We start from the raw sequence: 17,556 nt of genomic DNA, 5'->3' as shown, positions 1-17,556 counted from the left end.
AATTAATTACTCAATCAGTGTTATGCTCTCCATTCGTTTCGCATTATTCCCTCATTCGTCTGTGTGGCTTTTCCCCTCTCTCCGTCTCTCTCTCTCTCTCTCTCTACTTCTCTTTCTCTCTCTCTCTCTCTCTTTCCCCTTTCTCCCTCTTCCACTCCACTCTCCAACCGGCGATCAAGGGGAAGAGAGAGAGAGAGAGAGAGAGAGAGAGAGAGAGAGAGAGAGAGAGAGAGAGAGAGAGAGAGAGGATGGGAAACCACGATAAAAATTCTTTCTCCTCCCTCTTATTATTCACTTTCCTTCGCCTCTCGTTTGGTTCTGGTTTTCCTCCTCCTCCTCCTCCTCCTCCTCTTTCTGGATTGTAATTTTCCTCCTCGTAGTTGTCTTGTCTTCCTCCTCCTCTTATTCCTCCCTTCCCTTCTCGTCAGTGGTTGATTAATTTTGTCACTCATTCATCAATAGTTTTCCTTTTTTCTTACGTTTTCTCTCTTTCTATCTATGTATCCCTCGTTCTCTTTCTCTCTCTATTTATCCATCTATCTTTTTATCTCTTTATATATCTATCTAACTTATGCTCTATATCTCTCTATCTATCTCTCGTTTTCTTTATCTCTTTTTCTATATGTGTATTTAACTTTCACAAACAAATCAATAACATCAGAACATCAAGAGCAACAGCTTCCCACTCTCCCATACATCTTAAGAACACATCAAAAACAAAATACAAAACACACACACAAAAAAAAAAAATCGAAAAAATGAAGAAAACCACAAAACCTCTGACACAAATCCCACTTTTTTCACACCACATTTTTTTCCTTTCCAGTCTTCTATAATTTTCCTTTTTTTCCGCTGCTTCACCTTGACTCACTTTCACCGGTGACGCACGACGGACCGCAAACCAGATCACCTGCCCGCCCGCTAACAGCCCACCTGTCGCCGCTAACAAGGCAATTACACAGGTAGGATTCACAAGATTACCGAATGAGGGGCCCCAATTTTCCCTACCTCACACACACACACACACACACACACACACACACACACACACACACACACACACACAAGCAGTCCCTACACTCCTCTCTCTCTCTCTCTCTCTCTCTCTCTCTCTCTCTCTCTCCTCCTTTTCTTAGCTTTCTTTCTCCATTCCTTTTTTTCTTTCCATCTTTTCTTATCCATCTACTACACACAATTCCATCTCTCCCTACATTCATATTTCTCCTTTTCTTATATTTTTACTCTCATTCTTACCTTTCTCTATTCCTCTCTTCTCTACATCGTTTCCTTATCCATCTACCCACGCACACAATCCCTTCTATCTCCCTTTCTTTCCTTCCTCCATTTACTCCTATCCTAACCCCTCCCTATTCCTCTCTTCGCTATATCCTTTCCTTATCCCTTTACCCCACACACAGACGCACACGCACACGCCTTCTGGGCCTCCGGTGTGCTGAAAGGAATGCATTAATTCACAGATACAGGTGTCGCCTTCATAATGCAATATCTCCCTTAGCCTCCTTTTTGAAGTTCCGCCAAATCGACTCTTTATAATATTGCGCGGATTTGAATATATCAATCGCGATGGCCCGATATTTAATGGCGCATATGCTGGGTCACACACACACACACACACACACACACACACACACACACACACACACACACACACACACAAGGAAATGGAGTGTGTGATATGAAGGAGGAAACAAAAGTTTTTTTACACCAACTCAGAAATTAAGAATAATGTTTAGTTGTAAAAGAGGAGAAGGAGGAGGAGGAGGAGGAGGAGGATAAGAGAAAGGAGAAACAAGAATATGCAGGTGAGAGAGAGAGAGAGAGAGAGAGAGAGAGAGAGAGAGAGAGAGAGAGAGAGAGAGAGAGAGAGAGAGAGAGAGAGAGAGAGAGAGAGAGAGAGAGAGAGAGAGAGAGAGAGAGAGAGAGAGAGAGAGAGAGAGATCAAAGCAAAAAGAGGGCTGTGTAAGTGTGTGGGAGTGTGGTGTAGGAATGGCCAAATTACAAGGTAAAAAAAAAAAAAAAAACTTGAGAGAGAGAGAGAGAGAGAGGGAGAGAGAGAGAAAGCTTGAGAGAGTGAGCGAAAGGAATATCACAAAAACGACACACACACACACACACACAAACCAACACAACAACAAGACCAAAACAAAACCAGGAACGAAGAAAACCTCAAATGTTATACCAAATAGCAAGCGAATAACAGACATAGTGAAATACCAAAGAAAAACAAAACAGACAATAGGAGAATGGGAAAAAAGGAAAATAGAGAAAGAAAGAGGGAGAGAGAAAGATTGAGATAGAGAGAGAGAGGGTGAGAGAGAGAAAGAGAGCGAGGACAGAGCAAAGCGATGCGACCAAAGGCTTTCGAAGTTATACATTTAAGGAAGGCGGTGTCCTCTTTAAAATATTAGATAATTCACGGCGCCAGCACATGTACCGCCTACCACAGCTCTCGGGGGGGGGGGGGGGGGTGGGGGGGGGGGAGGAGGGGGGGGAGGGGTTAGGGGATGGGGTGCGGAGGCAGCTGCAGGGGGTAGCTGCCGAGGGGGGGATGTGAGGACAGGCCGCCGGTGAGCCCCAGGAGGGAATTAAACATCTTATGCAAAAAATATCGTTGAGGTGAGCTGAAGGTTGTGATGGTGAGGAGGAGGAGGAGGAAGGGATAAAGATAAAGAGGAAGAGGAAAGAGGCAAGAGTAGATAGGTTATAGAAATGAAAGTTGAGAGGATGAGTTAGAGAAAGAGGAAGAGAATGAAGATGATGATGATGATGAAGAGAAGGAGGAAGAGAAGGAGAAGAAAGAGAGAGGAGGAAAAGGTACGGAATTGAAGGACAAGAAATGATGGTAGAGAGAAGAGTAAAAAAAGAGTACTAAATAAGAATGAAGAGAGAGAAAAGAGATGGAGGAGTATGAGGAAGAGGAGGAGGAGGAGGGAGAGAAAAATAAACAGAGCCAAGAAAAGATGGAGGTGGGGAGAAATGACGAGGCACTGGAAAGAACGAAAAGAGACAGAAGAAAAAGAAGAAGAAGAAGAAGAAGAAGAAGAAGAAGAAGAAGAAGAAGAAGAAGAAGAAGAAGAAGAAGAAGAGGAGGAAGGTAAAGCAGAGCACTATGAGATATGATTACACTTTTAAGGACAGGAAATTAATTATGCGAGCAAGACAAGCAAACAAAGTGTACGAAGGGAGACGAGAAAGAGATCAAGAAAGATTACGAGGAAGGAAAAATGAAGGTGAAAAGAAGACATAAGCTGGGGAGGAGGAGGAGGAGGAGGAAATCAAGGCAGCGAGTGAAAAAAAAAATGATAGAGAAGCAAATAAATAGAATACAAAGACGGCACTTCATCTTTTCTTTCTTCTCCTTTCTCTTATTGTTGTTTTTCTTTTAGTTTGTTAATTAATGGCGTAAAATCACTTTCTTACCTTGCTATTCCATATACATCTCCATTTCATGCCTCCCTTCATTTTTTTTCTACTTTCATTCATTACTAAATTATTCCTATGCCCATCTTTCCCATTTCTTTCTCTCCCTAATGCACCTTCTCTTACCCTTCTTCATTCAATCCTTCCTTACGTCTTTTGCATCTGCACTCCCTTTCTATGTCTCTTTCTTTCTTTCTTTCTTCTCTTTACACTTTTCTTACTTTCCTCCATTTCTCCCTTCTTCTTCTATATACCTTTTCTTCTCCTTTTTCCATCTACTACACCTAAACAAACTCCTTAGACTCCTTATCTCTCGTTTCTTCTCTTTCCCTCCTCTCTGTACACCTAATCTTACCTTTCTCCATCTCTCCCATCTTCTATACACCTTTCTTATCCATCTACCACATCCACACGCACGCCATACACTCCTTCCATCCTTGTATCTCTTCCAAGCTTTCCTTACCTCTCTCTCTCCCTCTTCCTCCCTCCTCCTTTCCTACCTTTCCCTCTCCCACCCTCCCTCCTTGGACGCCCTCTGCAGGAGACACGTGGAAAAAGGCGGAGTGAAAACCTTGCAGTTATATTCCACTTCTTTTCAGCATTAACTCCGGGTATCAAATTCACCGGCGGCGTTTTTCTAGTCCCAATACTTCACTCTGATAATGAAACGCTGAGGACGCGACCGGGAGGGAGAGAGGGAGGGAGGGAGAGGGGGGTTGGAGGGAAGAGAGGGAGAGAAAAAAAAGTAATGATAAAAAGGAGGCAAAAAGATCTCGGTGAAACAATAGCCACTTCTTTCACTTTCCAAAGCCAGACATATTTATACCTGACTGCTGTAATTCTTTTTTTACTATATTCACGGGAAGAGGAGGAAGAGAGGATGAGGAAGAGTAGGAGGAGGAGAGATGGTCCGGGAGCTACGAAGAGGAGGAGGAGGAGGAAGGGGGGAAGGGTAAATTAATTTATTTTTTCCCTTCAGAAATTAATTACGGCTAACAAAATGCTCTGTCAATATCAGTAATGAGGGTAGGTGTAAAAGATTCCACCTGTAAAATATCGCCACGCATGCGCTTTGTGTGTGTGTGTGTGTGTGTGTGTGTGTGTGTGTGTGAAAAAAATCTGTTTATCTAGCGAAGTAAAGTCGGCATGAGGAGGAGGAGGAGAAGAAGAAGGAGGAGGAGGAGGAGGAGGAGGAGGAGGAGGAGAAGGAGGAAGAGGAGGAGGAGGAGGAGAAGGAGGAGAAAGAGGAGGAGGAGGAGGAGGAGGAGGAGGAGGAGGAAGAGGAGAAAGAAGAGGTGGATGCGGGAACAATAAGACAGAGAGAGGGAGGAAGGAGAAAAGGAAAAAGAAGAGGAGGAGGAGAAGGAAAAGGATGAAGAGGAGGGGGAGAAGAAACTAACAGAAAGGAAAAGAAAACTAAAAGAAGAAAAAATATCAAGAAAATGAAAAACAAAACAAAACGAAACTAATAAAAAATACATTGAAAAAAAGAAGTAAGAAGCAAATCATGGAAAAAGGAATAAAAGAAAAGGAAGAAGAAATAAAGACAGAAGGAAATGCAGGTGACACACACACACACACACACACACACACACACACACACACACACACACAGACGAGCCTAAACGCCTAAAAACACCTTCGACAGACTGTAAAGGAAAAGAAGTTAATCGAATCATCAAAAGAAACCAATGAACCCGACTTCGAACCCCGGCAGCGAAGAACAACGGAGCCAACGAGACGAGAGAGAGAGAGAGAGAGAGAGAGAGAGAGAGAGAGAGAGAGAGAGAGAATGGTAAGCAAGAAAGTTAAGTAGGGAAGGAAGGGAAGGGAAGGAAGGAAGGAAGGAAGGAAGGAAGGAAGGTGGAGAGTAAAGGGAGGATGAAGCAATAATGACGAGGCACATTGGAATATCTGAGGAAGAGAGGAAGAGGGAAAGAGGGAGAGAGAGGGAGAGAGAGGAGGAAGAAGAGGGGAGATAGAGAGACAGAGACACAGAGAGAAGGGGAAGCCGGAAGGACTAAGAAAAAAAGAAAATAATGACAAAATGATGAAGGTCTAGTTTGACTAAGGAGGAGAAGACAATACGAGAGGAGAAAGAAAGAGAGAGAAAACGATGGAGGAAAAAAGGGAGAAAAAGTTATAACAATGACCAAACAAAAGGAGATAAAAGACGAAGAAGAACGTTTGCACATAAAAAAAAAGTAACGTAGAGGTGTAAAAAATGAGAGAGAGAGAGAGAGAGAGAGAGAGAGAGAGAGAGAGAGAGAGAGAGAGAGAGAGAGAGAGAGAGAGAGAGAGAGAGAGAGAGAGAGAACAATAAAAAACAAAACAAAAAATAAAAAGAGGAGGAGGAGGGGGAGAGGATGAAGTGGAGAATGAGAAAGAAAAGGATGAAGAAGTGGAGAAGGAGAAGGACAAGTAAGAGGGAACGAAAGAGGAGAAGGAAAAGCAAGAGGAAGAGAATGAAGAGGAGAATGAGTGCAAGCAAGAGGAAGCGAAGGAAGAGGACAAGAATGATCGGGAAAATGAACAGAAGAGCAAGAATGAGAGAAGAGGAAGTAGTGAAAAAAAAATAAGGACAAGAAAAACAAAGTGAAGGAAGAAGAAAAGGAGAACAAGCAAGCATGAGAAAGACGAAGAGGAAGAAGAGAAAGAAGAGCAAATGGAAGAAGAGAAGGTAGAGGAGGGGGAGGAACCTGAGAGAGAGAGAGAGAGAGAGAGAGAGAGAGAGAGAGAGAGAGAGAGAGAGAGAGAGAGAGAGAGAGAGAGAGAGAGAGAGAGAGAGAGAGAGAGAGAGAGAGAGAGAGAGAGCAAGCAGATACTCAGGAAATCAGAAAAAAAGGGCGAAGTGTCTGGCCGGGTTTAATTTTGAGGGTCCTTCGCTGACAGACAATGCGACGGCTTTTCAACACTCCTCCAGCAGCGAGACAAGGGCCTACCTCTCGCTCCTGTCGACACCGTGTACGTGCGTGTGTGCGTGTGTGTGTACCAGCAGGAGGGCCGTGTGCGTGTGTGTATGAGAGGATGGATGGATGGAAGGCATGTGTGTGTGTGTGTGTGTGTGTGTGTGTGTGTGTGTGTGTGTGTGTGTGTGTGTGTACTTGATGCCCGAGCTTGTATGTTCCTTTTTTTTTCTTTTTTTTTTTTTTGCCCACTCCAGTTCGCGTTCACTTGGAGTGTATGGTAATTTTTTCGTATATCTCTCTCTCTCTCTCTCTCTCTCTCTCTCTCTCTCTCTCTCGATGCTTCTTCCAGCGACAAAATATTGATAAACACAACAACAGAAGGAGGAGGAGGAGGAGGAGGAGGAGGAGGAGGCGGAGGAGGAGAGGAAGAAACCGGCATATCGCTACGAGGCAAAACAGCATCCTAATTGGTGCCTAAGAAGTGAAGTAGGTGAGAGGAAGAGGAGGAGGAGGAGGAGGAGGAGGAGGAGGTAGAGGACAGTACTAATGATCCTTAAACACAGCAAGCGATTCTCTCTCTCTCTCTCTCACTCTCTCTTATTTTGTTCAAGAATGTGACGCTTCAGCCGAATGCAGGAGGAAGAGGAAGAGGAGGAGGAGGAAGGCTGATTCGCAGAAGTATAAACGAAGAGACATGGAGATAAGCCAGTGAGAGAGAGAGAGAGAGAGAGAGAGAGAGAGAGAGAGAGAGAGAGAGAGAGAGAGAGAGAGAGAGAGAGAGAGATACCCCATTTACCCAACTCCTATATCACCAGAACTCTCTTTCTCTCCCTCTCTTTTCCTCTCTATCATATACCTCTCCGACTTCCTTTCCCTTTCTCCCTCTTTATCATCTTTTCCTACTCCTTCTCTCCCTTACTTCTCCTTCCCTACCTCCCTTCTTCCTACCCCTTCTCTCCCTCCTACCCCCCACCCCCCACCCCCTCAAGGTCTCGTCTCATCTCGCAAGGGCCGTAGCAAAATTAAAACCTAACTCTTTCGACAATTGGTGAAAGGCACTTGGACACGATCGGCAAGGAGGAGGAGGAAGAGGAGGAGGAGGAGGAGGAGGAGGAGCAGGAGGAGCGCCCCGCCCTGCCTGCACCCTTAGACAATACTAGCCCGCATAATAGCTACGCGTTGACTTATCGATTCCTGTCCCCAAGAAATGAAAATAATAAAATGAGGAAGAGGGTGAGGAGAGGAAGAGAGTGAGAGAGGTGTATCATGCGCACGTGGAGGAGGAAGAGGAAGAGGAGGAGGAAGACAAGCAGGAGGAGGAGGAGGAGGAGGAATACAAGAGGAAGATGGAGGAAAAAAGAATGTGCAAGAATAAGGGAATAGAAAAGGAGGAGGAGGAGGTAGAAGGAATATAGGAAGGAAAGGAAGATGGAGAACAAAAGAAAATGAGAATAAGGAAAATAAACAAATAAATGAATAAAAAAATAGAGAAGTTAAGAAAAAGATAAACTGAAAACCTAAAAAGCAGAACAGAGAAGAGAAGGAGGAGGAGAAGGTGGAAAAAAAGAAAAAGAGAAAATTAAGAAAATGAATAAATACACCAAAAAAGAGCGAAGAATTAAAAAGATGATCTAAACATAACCGAGAGAGAGAGAGAGAGCAATCGAAGGAGACACCCTCAGGACAAAGCCGTGAGTCGAGACCTCAAGGGCGGTTCCGGAACACGATTCGAATCCACCTAATTGAAACAAGTGATCTGCATTGGCCTGACCCAAATCGCACAATACAAGAAACAAATAGAAAATATCGATCTTTTTCATTCGTCACTGAAAAAAAAAAAAGTAGAAAAACCTCGAATATAATCAACTTCATTACCATATTTAATTTCCCGTCTAATATTTTTCTTTTCACTGTCCTTCCTTCCTTCCTTCGTCTCTGTCTTTCCTTCTTCGTTTCTTACTTACTTCCTGCTTTCCTTCCTTACTTCCTCACTTTCTTTTACTTCCTACCTTCCTTTCTGTCTCTTTCATGCTACCTTACTTCCTTCCTTCCTTTCGCTCTTCCAACCTTCAATTATCCATTTTTTACTTCATCTTTCTTTTTACTTGCTTCTCTTACTCCTCCTTCATTTTCCTTCCTCTCTTTCCCTATCCTTCCTTCCTACCTTCCTCTTTATCTTTATTAATTCATACATTCATTTATCTATTCATTGCTTCACTTTCACCGTCACCGCTTCGTTCCGTGTGTTTCGAAGCGTCGCCGCAGATGTTGTAGGTACCGGAAAGGGCTTCAATTCCACGCGTGTCACCAGGATGAACTTAAAGTGTCGAACCACAAGGATCGAACCACGTGTGAGTCGGGGTGTGATTTGCATTCAGCAGGTAAGAAGGAAGGAAGGAAGGGAGGGAGGATGAGAGGAAGGAGATCGAAAATAAAAGGAGGGAGGAATTATAGGAAGGAAGAGATGGAGAGAGATGAAGAAGAAAGAGGAGGAAGAAGTAAGGAAAAGAAGATTTTAGAGTAGAGAATAAAGAGAAAGGAAGGAAAGAATTAGACTAAGAAAGAAGTGAGTTAAGGAAGAAGGAGGAGGGAGAAGGACGGAGTAGGAAAAGGAGGAAGGGAAAAGAAACGGGAGGAGGGGAGGAAAAGGAAAGATGAATTGAAGGAAGGAATGAAGGAAGAGAAAGTAGACGAAGGAAACGAAATTGAAGGGAGTGAGGAAGGAAGGAAGGAGAGCAGGAAGGAAGAGGGAGGAGAGAGGTGCTTCGGGTTCACACTTCAACTATCAAGGACGAAAAAGCTAATCTCTCTCTCTCTCTCTCTCTCTCTCTCTCTGCGTGAGAAAGAAATTAATCGACTATTATTACTCGTAAACTTATATTAATTTTGAGTTGAATTCTTTTTGAATATTGGGGGCCTGTCAGTGTAGTGTGTGTGTGTGTGTGTGTGTGTGTGTGTGTGTGTGTGTGGAGAAAGACATGTACGGCGTAGATTTTACACACACACACACACACACACACACACACACACACACACACACACACACTAAAATTCATGCACATGCTCAAAGGGCTTAAAGCGAGCTAAGAGGAAGGCAAAGGGAGAGAGTAGCAAGGCATTCAGCGCATGAGAGAGAGAGAGAGAGAGAGAGAGAGAGAGAGAGAGAGAGAGAGAGAGAGAGAAAAGACCCACACTCCAACTAGCCAGAAAACATTAACTACACCGGAAAGGAAAACGGGGAACACGAAACACTTCCATAAACAGAGACTCAGGCATTATTTTTTAGGTCGGCATTCCCAGACGCTTCCTCTTCCGCCTTTCACGTCAACTATTTCCAAAGGCGAAAAAGGAGATCAGTCGGGGTTCTCATGTGTGTTTCTTCAGGTTCACGGTACAGAAGAATGGTCAGACTACCACCGGGGTAATTAAACTTGCCCTGGAAATACCCAAAACTCATAGGAAAGACTCGCCAAATGTGTGTGTGCCTGGGCGCCGAGAGGTTTAATAACGTCCTTAGTCTCTTTAGCGGGTGTGCCAAGGCTTCTTAAACGCTAAACGAACGCTGTAAAGAACGCTGGAAGGGCGGCACCTCAAAGCAGTGGCCTCAGCAGTTCTTAGCGCCGACAACAAGGTTCTTAGCGTCGTTCTGTCGCCGTCAAGCCGCGAACGCCGTGACTCCTCTGATGTCAAAATTAGCAAGCAGGTCTCGGTGTGAACAAGAATGTGAGAGGTGGTGGTGAGGCGGCTTGTGTGTGTGTGTGTGTGTGTGTGTGTGTGTGTGTGTGAGAGAGAGAGAGAGAGAGAGAGAGAGAGAGAGAGAGAGAGAGAGAGAGAGAGAGAGAGAGAGAGAGAGAGAGAGAGAGAGAGAAAATATATTACAATCTTTCTTTATCATATCATTCGTAATTCTTTATCATCATTTTCTTGTACTTCAAAAGGCGTGAATGTGGACGCGACACCGTGAGAGTTGCATCAGAAGGAGGAGGAGGAGGAGGAGGAGGAAGAGAGGGGGAGAGGAGAGGGAGGGTACGGGCCGGCAGCGTTACATACTCTCACCTCCTCTCTTTCTCCCCTCTTCCCACTCTCTCCCTCACCTCTCACCTAACTCCTCCTCTCCACCCCTCTCACCCAACTCCTCTCCTTCTCCCCTCTCCCCTCTTCCCACCTCCTCCTCCCCCTTCCCCCCCTCTTCTCCCCGCCGTGGCTACCGGATTCGCCAAGTGACGCGTCCGGTGGGCCGACAATCTTCTGATGGTTTACCCCTCCCCCCACCAGGCACCCCTCCCCCTCCTCCCCTGGCTCTCTGTGGCACTCCCTGACTATTCCCTGGCTGGCACTCCCGACCGACACTTCCACTCCTCCCTCCCTCCCTTTCGTTCCCTCACTCCCTCCGAATTCCGACATATTTTCTCTAATTTCATATTTTCAGGTACTTTTATTTCTTTCTCTATATGTTGTTTTCTTCTTCCTTCTTCCTTTTCTTTTTCGTTTTCTTCTTATTCTTCTTCCTTTTCTTCGTTGTTTACTTCTTTCTTCCTTTTCTTCTTCCTTCTTCATTCTCTTCCATTTTCGTTTCTTCTTCATTTTCTTCGTTGTTTTCTTCTTCCTTCTTCATTCTTGCTTTCCCTTTCTCTCACGCCACCAACACACCCTTACATTCCCGTACACTCCCTTTAACCCATCTCGGCAGCCTCCCATTCCCTCATCTATATAATCCAACTCTTTATAGTAAGATGATCCAACCCTTTATAATAGGTCAATGCAGGTTGGTTACAGCGTTCATGGTTACACACGAGGACCAACGAAAAGCGATGCAGCATTCACACGATTAACGAACTGGCACAGCGATGTCAAGCAATTACAAGCAGTAGCAGTGGTAGTAGTAGTAGTAGTAGTAGTGGCAGTAGTAGTTAGTAGTAGTAGTAGTAGTAGTAGTAGTAGTAGTAGTAGTAAAGTAATAGTAGTAGTATGTTAAATCAGTTTTTAGTAGCAACTAGCGATGGGGGATTAGTTGGTTGGTTAGTTAGCTAGCTAGTTAGTTAATAAAGCTAGTTTGGTTAGTCACGAACATAAACTAAAAAATAACAACAAAAAGCCTCCCTTTAAGAAGGAACTAAGGCGGGCAAGGGAAGAATAAGGAAGAAGATGAAGAGGAGAAAACATGAGAAGGAAGAAGAGCGAGAGGAGAGAAAGCAAGAAGAATAAGAGAAGAGAGAAAGAAGAGTAAGAGAAGTGAGAAAGAAGAGTAGAAGAGAGAAAGAAAGAGGGGCAAGAAAGAAGAGAACAGGAGAGGGAGGAGAGGGATGGAAATGGACATAAAAAGAAGAGTAAGTAAACATGAGAGAAGAGAACAGCATGGAGGTGGAAGAGAAGAGGAGGGGAGCAGTAACAAAAGATAAAGAGGAGAAAACATAAGTGAGAGGAGAAAGAGAAGAACTGAGAAGAGAACAGCAAGCGGGAGAGGGAGAATAAAGAAAGAAATAAGAAAACATAGGTGGAGAGAGAAAGAGAGAAGCAGAGAGAAGAGAAAACAGTAAAGGGAAAGGAAAGGAAGAAAACAGTAACAAGATAAAGGGGAGTAGGCGAAGAAGACAGAGAGAGGAGAGAGAACAGCATGGGATTCAGGGGAGGGGGTAGGGTGGGGGAAGGGGAGGCAACCCAAGCATTATTAAAGGACTAAAGTAATGCTCTATCAGCCTAGACGAGTCAGTCACAAGCAAAGGTGAACCAATACTTAGGTAGGTACCATGTCGGGAGCGTCTCTGCGTCTCTGCAAAAAGAAAGTTGATTTTAGACACACATTCAGCCTAAACTGCCCTCCATCCTTTGCTTGCCTCTTCTACCCCTCCCCCCCCCCCTTCTTCTTTTTTATTTTAATTATCTGCTGCTTTCTTTTATTTTTTCCTTAGTTTTGCTTCGTTTATTATATTTTTCTTTCTCTCCTTCTTTATTTATTTTACCTGATCTCTCTCTCTCTCTCTCTCTCTCTCTCTCTACTTTCTTGCCTATTCATCCTTCTACATCCCCCCCATTTTTTTTTGTTAATACCTGTTACTGTTTTTTTTTATTTCGGCTTATTTTAATTTCTCTCTACCACATTAGATTTTAATCTCTCTCTCTCTCTCTCTCTCTCCTCTTCTCCCTTTATCATCTCTTGTACCTTCCCTATTTCTTTTTATTTACTTTCTTGGTTTTTGCTCCATTATTTTCTTTCTTTCTTCTACCTCAAGTTTTTCATCTTTACCTCTTCTCCTTTTCTCTCTCCCGGTCTGTCATCTAAGTCCGCTAGTTATCTTCTTCTTTTGCTTTCTACTGTCTGTTTTTCTTGCCTATCTTCTTCATCTCTGACTGTCTGTTTTGTTGCTCTATCTAACCTTCTCGTCCACGTATGATGATAGGTGTAGATGGTGATGATGATGGTGGTGATGATGGTGGTGGTGATAGTGTTTGTATTTCTTTCCTTGCGAAGTTAGAGTATCGCTAATTTAGGTACGTACACACAAACACACAGTCTCTCTCTCTCTCTCTCTCTCTCTCTCTCTCTCTCTCTCTCTCTCTCTCTCTCTCTCTCTCTCGTCGCCTTTCGTTACTTCGTTTCTTGAGTTCATAATATTTCTTCTTCGGCTCTCGTTTCTTACATTCTACTCTCTCTCTCTCTCTCTCTCTCTCTCTCTCTCTCTCTCTCTCTCTCATCGCCTTTCATTACTTCGTTTCTTGTTCATATTTCTTCTTCGGTTCTCGTTTCTTACATTCTCTCTCTCTCTCTCTCTCTCTCTCACTCAATTCACCTCACCTCTAGCTATCCTTTACCTTAGCAATAATTAGGATGACTGTGACAGCTTAATAACATACAATTACTTCTGATCATTTTCTCATGAATCTTTACGAGACGCGGGACTCGAGACATAAAATTATACAAGAATACAAAGGCAAAATAACTCAGCAAAATATACGTACAATGCCTCGGACAGAATAATTTAAAGACCGTAAATATGTGAAGTGAAGTCGAGGCGATTTTTCTGTTGTTTTCTGCGTGGCTCGGGAAGGGAGAGAGAGAGAGAGAGAGAGAGAGAGAGAGAGATAGAGAGAGAAATATGAGGAAAGGGAACTAAAGAGGTAAAATGAGCCAAGAAACATAACAGAGAGAGAGAGAGAGAGAGAGAGAGAGAGAGAGAGAGAGAGAGAGTAAAATATGAGGAAAGGGAACCAAAGAGGTAAAAAATGAGCCAAGAAACATAACAGAAGAGAGAGAGAGAGAGAGAGAGAGAGAGAGAGTAAAATATGAGGAAAGGGAACCAAAGGGTAAAATGAGCCAAGAAACATAACAGAGAGAGAGAGAGAGAGAGAGAGAGAGAGTAAAATATGTGGAAAGGGAACCAGAGGAAAAAAATGAGCCAAGAAACATAACAACGGAGAGAGAGAGAGAGAGAGAGAGAGAGAGAGTTAAATATGAAAAAAAGAGAGCCAGAGAAAAAAATAAGCCAAGAAACATAACAACGGATAGAGAGAGAGAGAGATCAGATGCGTTGGGTTGATGTGCCATAGTAACGCCTTAAGATGGTGTTGGCAGCGACGGTGTTAAGGAACAACAACAACAACAGCAATGAGTCAAGTACAATACCGCCAATAATAACATGACTCTCTCTCTCTCTCTTCTATTTATCCGTTTCCTTCCTTCTCTCTCTATCGTTCCCCTTCCCGTCTTGTCCTTCTCTTTCTCTAAGTTTCTTTATTTCTCTTCACTTTCAATTTCGTCTTTTTCTTCTCTTCTCTGTCTCCTTTTCCTTCTTACTCTTTCCTTCCCAATCTATCTTTTCCTTCTCTTATCTCTCCGTTTCCTTCTCTCTTTCATTCCCTTTCCGACTTTTCCTTCTCTCTCCTTTCAATTCCGTCTTACCCTTCTCTCACCTCTCCCTTTCCTTCCCATTCTCTCTTCCTTTCCTTCCTCTCTCAAACTGCTAAAAGAATGAATGGACACTTTTTCATGCTTTCCTTTCTTTTCCTATCTTTCATTTACTTCTTTATTCATCCGTTTGTTCTTATTTAGTTTATTATTATTTATACAACACTCTTGGTAGGCCTGGCATGGCGTATTGGGGCCGACGAACATGATATGCCAGATGTAAATACGAACATGAAGTTCTCTCTCTCTCTCTCTCTCTCTCTCTCTCTCTCTCTCTCTCTCTCTCTCTCTCTCTCTCTCTCTCTCTCTCTCTCTCTCTCTCAAGGTAAACTATAACAAAAAATAATGAATATATAAACAACGACTCTTCTTATGGATGCTAACCCCCTTCAACTCTAAAGCCTGCCTCCCTCTTCTCCTCCTCCCCTTCCCCCTCCCTCACCCCCTTACCCCCCCCCCCGTACAGGTGAGAGCGTTCGACAGGTAAATATATTAAAGTCTGGAAATACGATCCTCCCATTGATCAAATATTAAGATGATGGGAGACTAAAATAAAATTAATAATATCGTACTCTGAACTTTATCTGTATAGGTTGCGGGATCTCTCTCTCTCTCTCTCTCTCTCTCTCTCTCTCTCTCTCTCTCTCTCTCTCTCTCTCTCTCTCTCTCCTCTACATCCATTGTTATGTGTCTTGGTTCATAATATATTTCTCTCTCTCTCTCTCTCTCTCTCTCTCTCTCTCTCTCTCTCTCTCTCTCGCGGGAGGGGAGGGAGGCGGAGAGGGACTGGAAGAATAGGAGTATATTTTTATCATAAACATATACAATTTACATTCATCTTTTATTTATTCCACTCTGTAATTATTGGCAATTGTATAACGAACTAATATTATATAATTCTAATGTTTTTTTCTTTCTTCTTCATATTCCCTCGCGTTCAACTTCTCTCTCTCTCTCTCTCTCTCTCTCTCTCTCTCTCTCTCTCTCCCCGAGCAGAAACAACGTAAAAATAAAAGCCACTAATTCCCTCATGATTATTATGATCGCGGTTTTCAATCTTATTTTTAGATGCCTGTAAAAATAAAGAAACGCTTCATTTATATGTTTTAAGTTTTTAGTAAGTACTTTTTTTTCTCTTTGTACACGTCAACGCAGATACGGACTTGTGTGTGTGTGTGTGTGTGTGTGTGTGTGTGTGTGTGTGTGTGTGTGTGTGTGTGTGTGTGTGTGTGTGTGTGTGTGTGTGTAGTTTTTTTATCTTTTACTTATTTATTTATTTATACTTTTTATTTTATTCACTCTCTCGGCCTAGACTTGGCAGCTCTGGGGTGAGGAGGAAGGGAGGGAGTGGAAGGGAGTAGGAGGTGGAGTGAGGAGTAACATAATCCTGCCACGCCTCTCCCTATCCACCTCTCTCTTAACTCCTCCCTTATCCCCTTATCCTACACCCTTACCTCTTTTTATCTTCCCTATCCTCTTCTCTCTCCCAGATCTCTACCGCATCCTTCTCTCAGTCTCTCTCAACTCGCTCTTTCCCATCTTACCTTCTCTTCTTCTTTTCTCCCTTATCTCTCACATCTACCTATCCCATACTATTCTCTCTCCAATAAACGTATCTTGCATCCTTCTCTCTCACTTCTCTCTATCTTTCCGCCCTTTTTCTTTTTCTCTCTTTCAGCATCCTATCCCATCCTCTCCCATCTCCTATAAGCATCCCATCCCATCCCATCCGTTCACATCTATCCCTGAAGCTGTGCCCCTGTCCCCTCTTCTTCTTCCCCCCTTTCCTCTAATCCCCTTTCCTTCGCTTCTACCCCATCTTCCTCCAATCCCCCTTCCCCCCTTCTTCCCCTCTTCCTCTGCTCCCCCCCCTTTCCTACACTCACCTGCCCTCCCCCTCCCGCCCCTCCCATCCTCGTCCCCCCAAACCAGAACAGGTGCTACGAAATCTCCACAAAAATCCAGGTAACAAGTTTTGGGCAGGTAACTCCAACGCCGCGGTGCTTAATTAACGCCTGTCTACCTGTAAAACTGCCCTCTCTCGTGGCGCAGGTGTGGTGCTAGTGGCGGCGGTGGTGGTGGTTTTATTATTATTATTATTATTATTATTATTATTATTATTATTGGTTGTTAGTTTTTATCTGCATTACTTTCTCACCTTTCCTTTTCTTGTCCTTGTTTTACTTCTTCTTCTTCTTCTTCTTCTTCTTTTCATTCTTCTTCTTATTATTATTGTGTAGGTTGCTTCTTTTTCTTGTTCTTTTACTTCTTGTTTTCTTTTTCTTCTTTTTATTATTATTAGTGTAGTTATTTCAAGTCCTATTTTCTACCTTAATTTTCTTCGTCTTTTATTCGGTTGTTACTCTTTATATATCTACATTCTCTCTCTCTCTCTCTCTCTCTCTCTCTCTCTCTCTCTCTCTCTCTCTCTCTCTCTCCTGACACATTCATCCCTCCTTCATGCCCTATTCACACCCGTACAAGTCCCAAGGCGGCCACACGATGAATAACTCGCCTATGAGGGACTCGGCTGATAAATGAAGAACAGGCCGCCAATATTATACTTCTTACCTTCTCGATCTATTAACTGCCTCTCGCTCTCTCCTCTCTCTTCCAGCTTCTCATATTGACTTCTCTTCTACTTTTTCCTTTACCTTCTCGCATTATATTTTTCCTTCTCTTTCCTCTACTTTCTCGATCTATTAACTGCGTCTCGCTCTCTCCTCTCTTCCACCTTTTCCTAACACTATTTTTTCTCTCTCTCCCCACTATTGTTTTTCTCTCTCCACACTATTCTTTTCCACTTCCAATATCATACTTCATACTTTCTCCATCTGTTAAATGCCTCTCGCTCTCTCTCCTTCTCTCTTCCACCTTTTCCTAACACTGTTTTTTCTCTCTTCTCTCTCTCCACACTATTGTTTTCCTCTCTCCACGCTATTCTTTTCCACTTCCAATATCATACTTCATACTTTCTCGATCTGTTAACTGGCTCTCTCGCTTTCCTTCTCTCTTCCACCTTTTCATTACCCTATTTTTTTTTCTCTTTCTCCACACTTTGTTTTTCTCTCTCCACACTATTCTTATCCATTTCCAATATCATACTTCATGCTTTCTCCATCTGTTAACTGCCTATCTTTCTCTCCTCTCTCGTTCACTTTCTCATACTATTTTTTTTTCCTTCTTTCTCCTCTACCTTCTCACATTGTAGTTTTCCTTCTCTCTCCTCTACCTTCTCGATTCTATTAACTGCCCTGCCCCTCTCTTCTCTCTTTTCACCTTCTCATATCAACTTTTTCCTTC

At 43.2% G+C, this 17,556-nt stretch overlaps 1 protein-coding gene across 1 annotated transcript in view; it reads right to left on the bottom strand.

Moving 5' to 3' along the window:
• LOC126984604 (uncharacterized) overlaps window positions 1–17,556 on the bottom strand; it is a 188,827-nt gene that overhangs the window by 144,259 nt on the left and 27,012 nt on the right. Inside the window, exon 2 of the mRNA XM_050838398.1 lies at window positions 12,097–12,120. Within this exon, the coding sequence (XP_050694355.1) occupies window positions 12,097–12,099 (3 nt within the window). The 5' untranslated portion in view covers window positions 12,100–12,120. The remainder of the gene's footprint in view (window positions 1–12,096; window positions 12,121–17,556) is intronic.

The sequence above is a fragment of the Eriocheir sinensis genome, chromosome 5 (assembly GCF_024679095.1).
Source record: "Eriocheir sinensis breed Jianghai 21 chromosome 5, ASM2467909v1, whole genome shotgun sequence".
Lineage (NCBI taxonomy): Eukaryota > Metazoa > Arthropoda > Malacostraca > Decapoda > Varunidae > Eriocheir > Eriocheir sinensis.
Note: the sequence above shows the minus strand (reverse complement) of the source record. Positions and strands in the feature narration are given on the sequence as shown.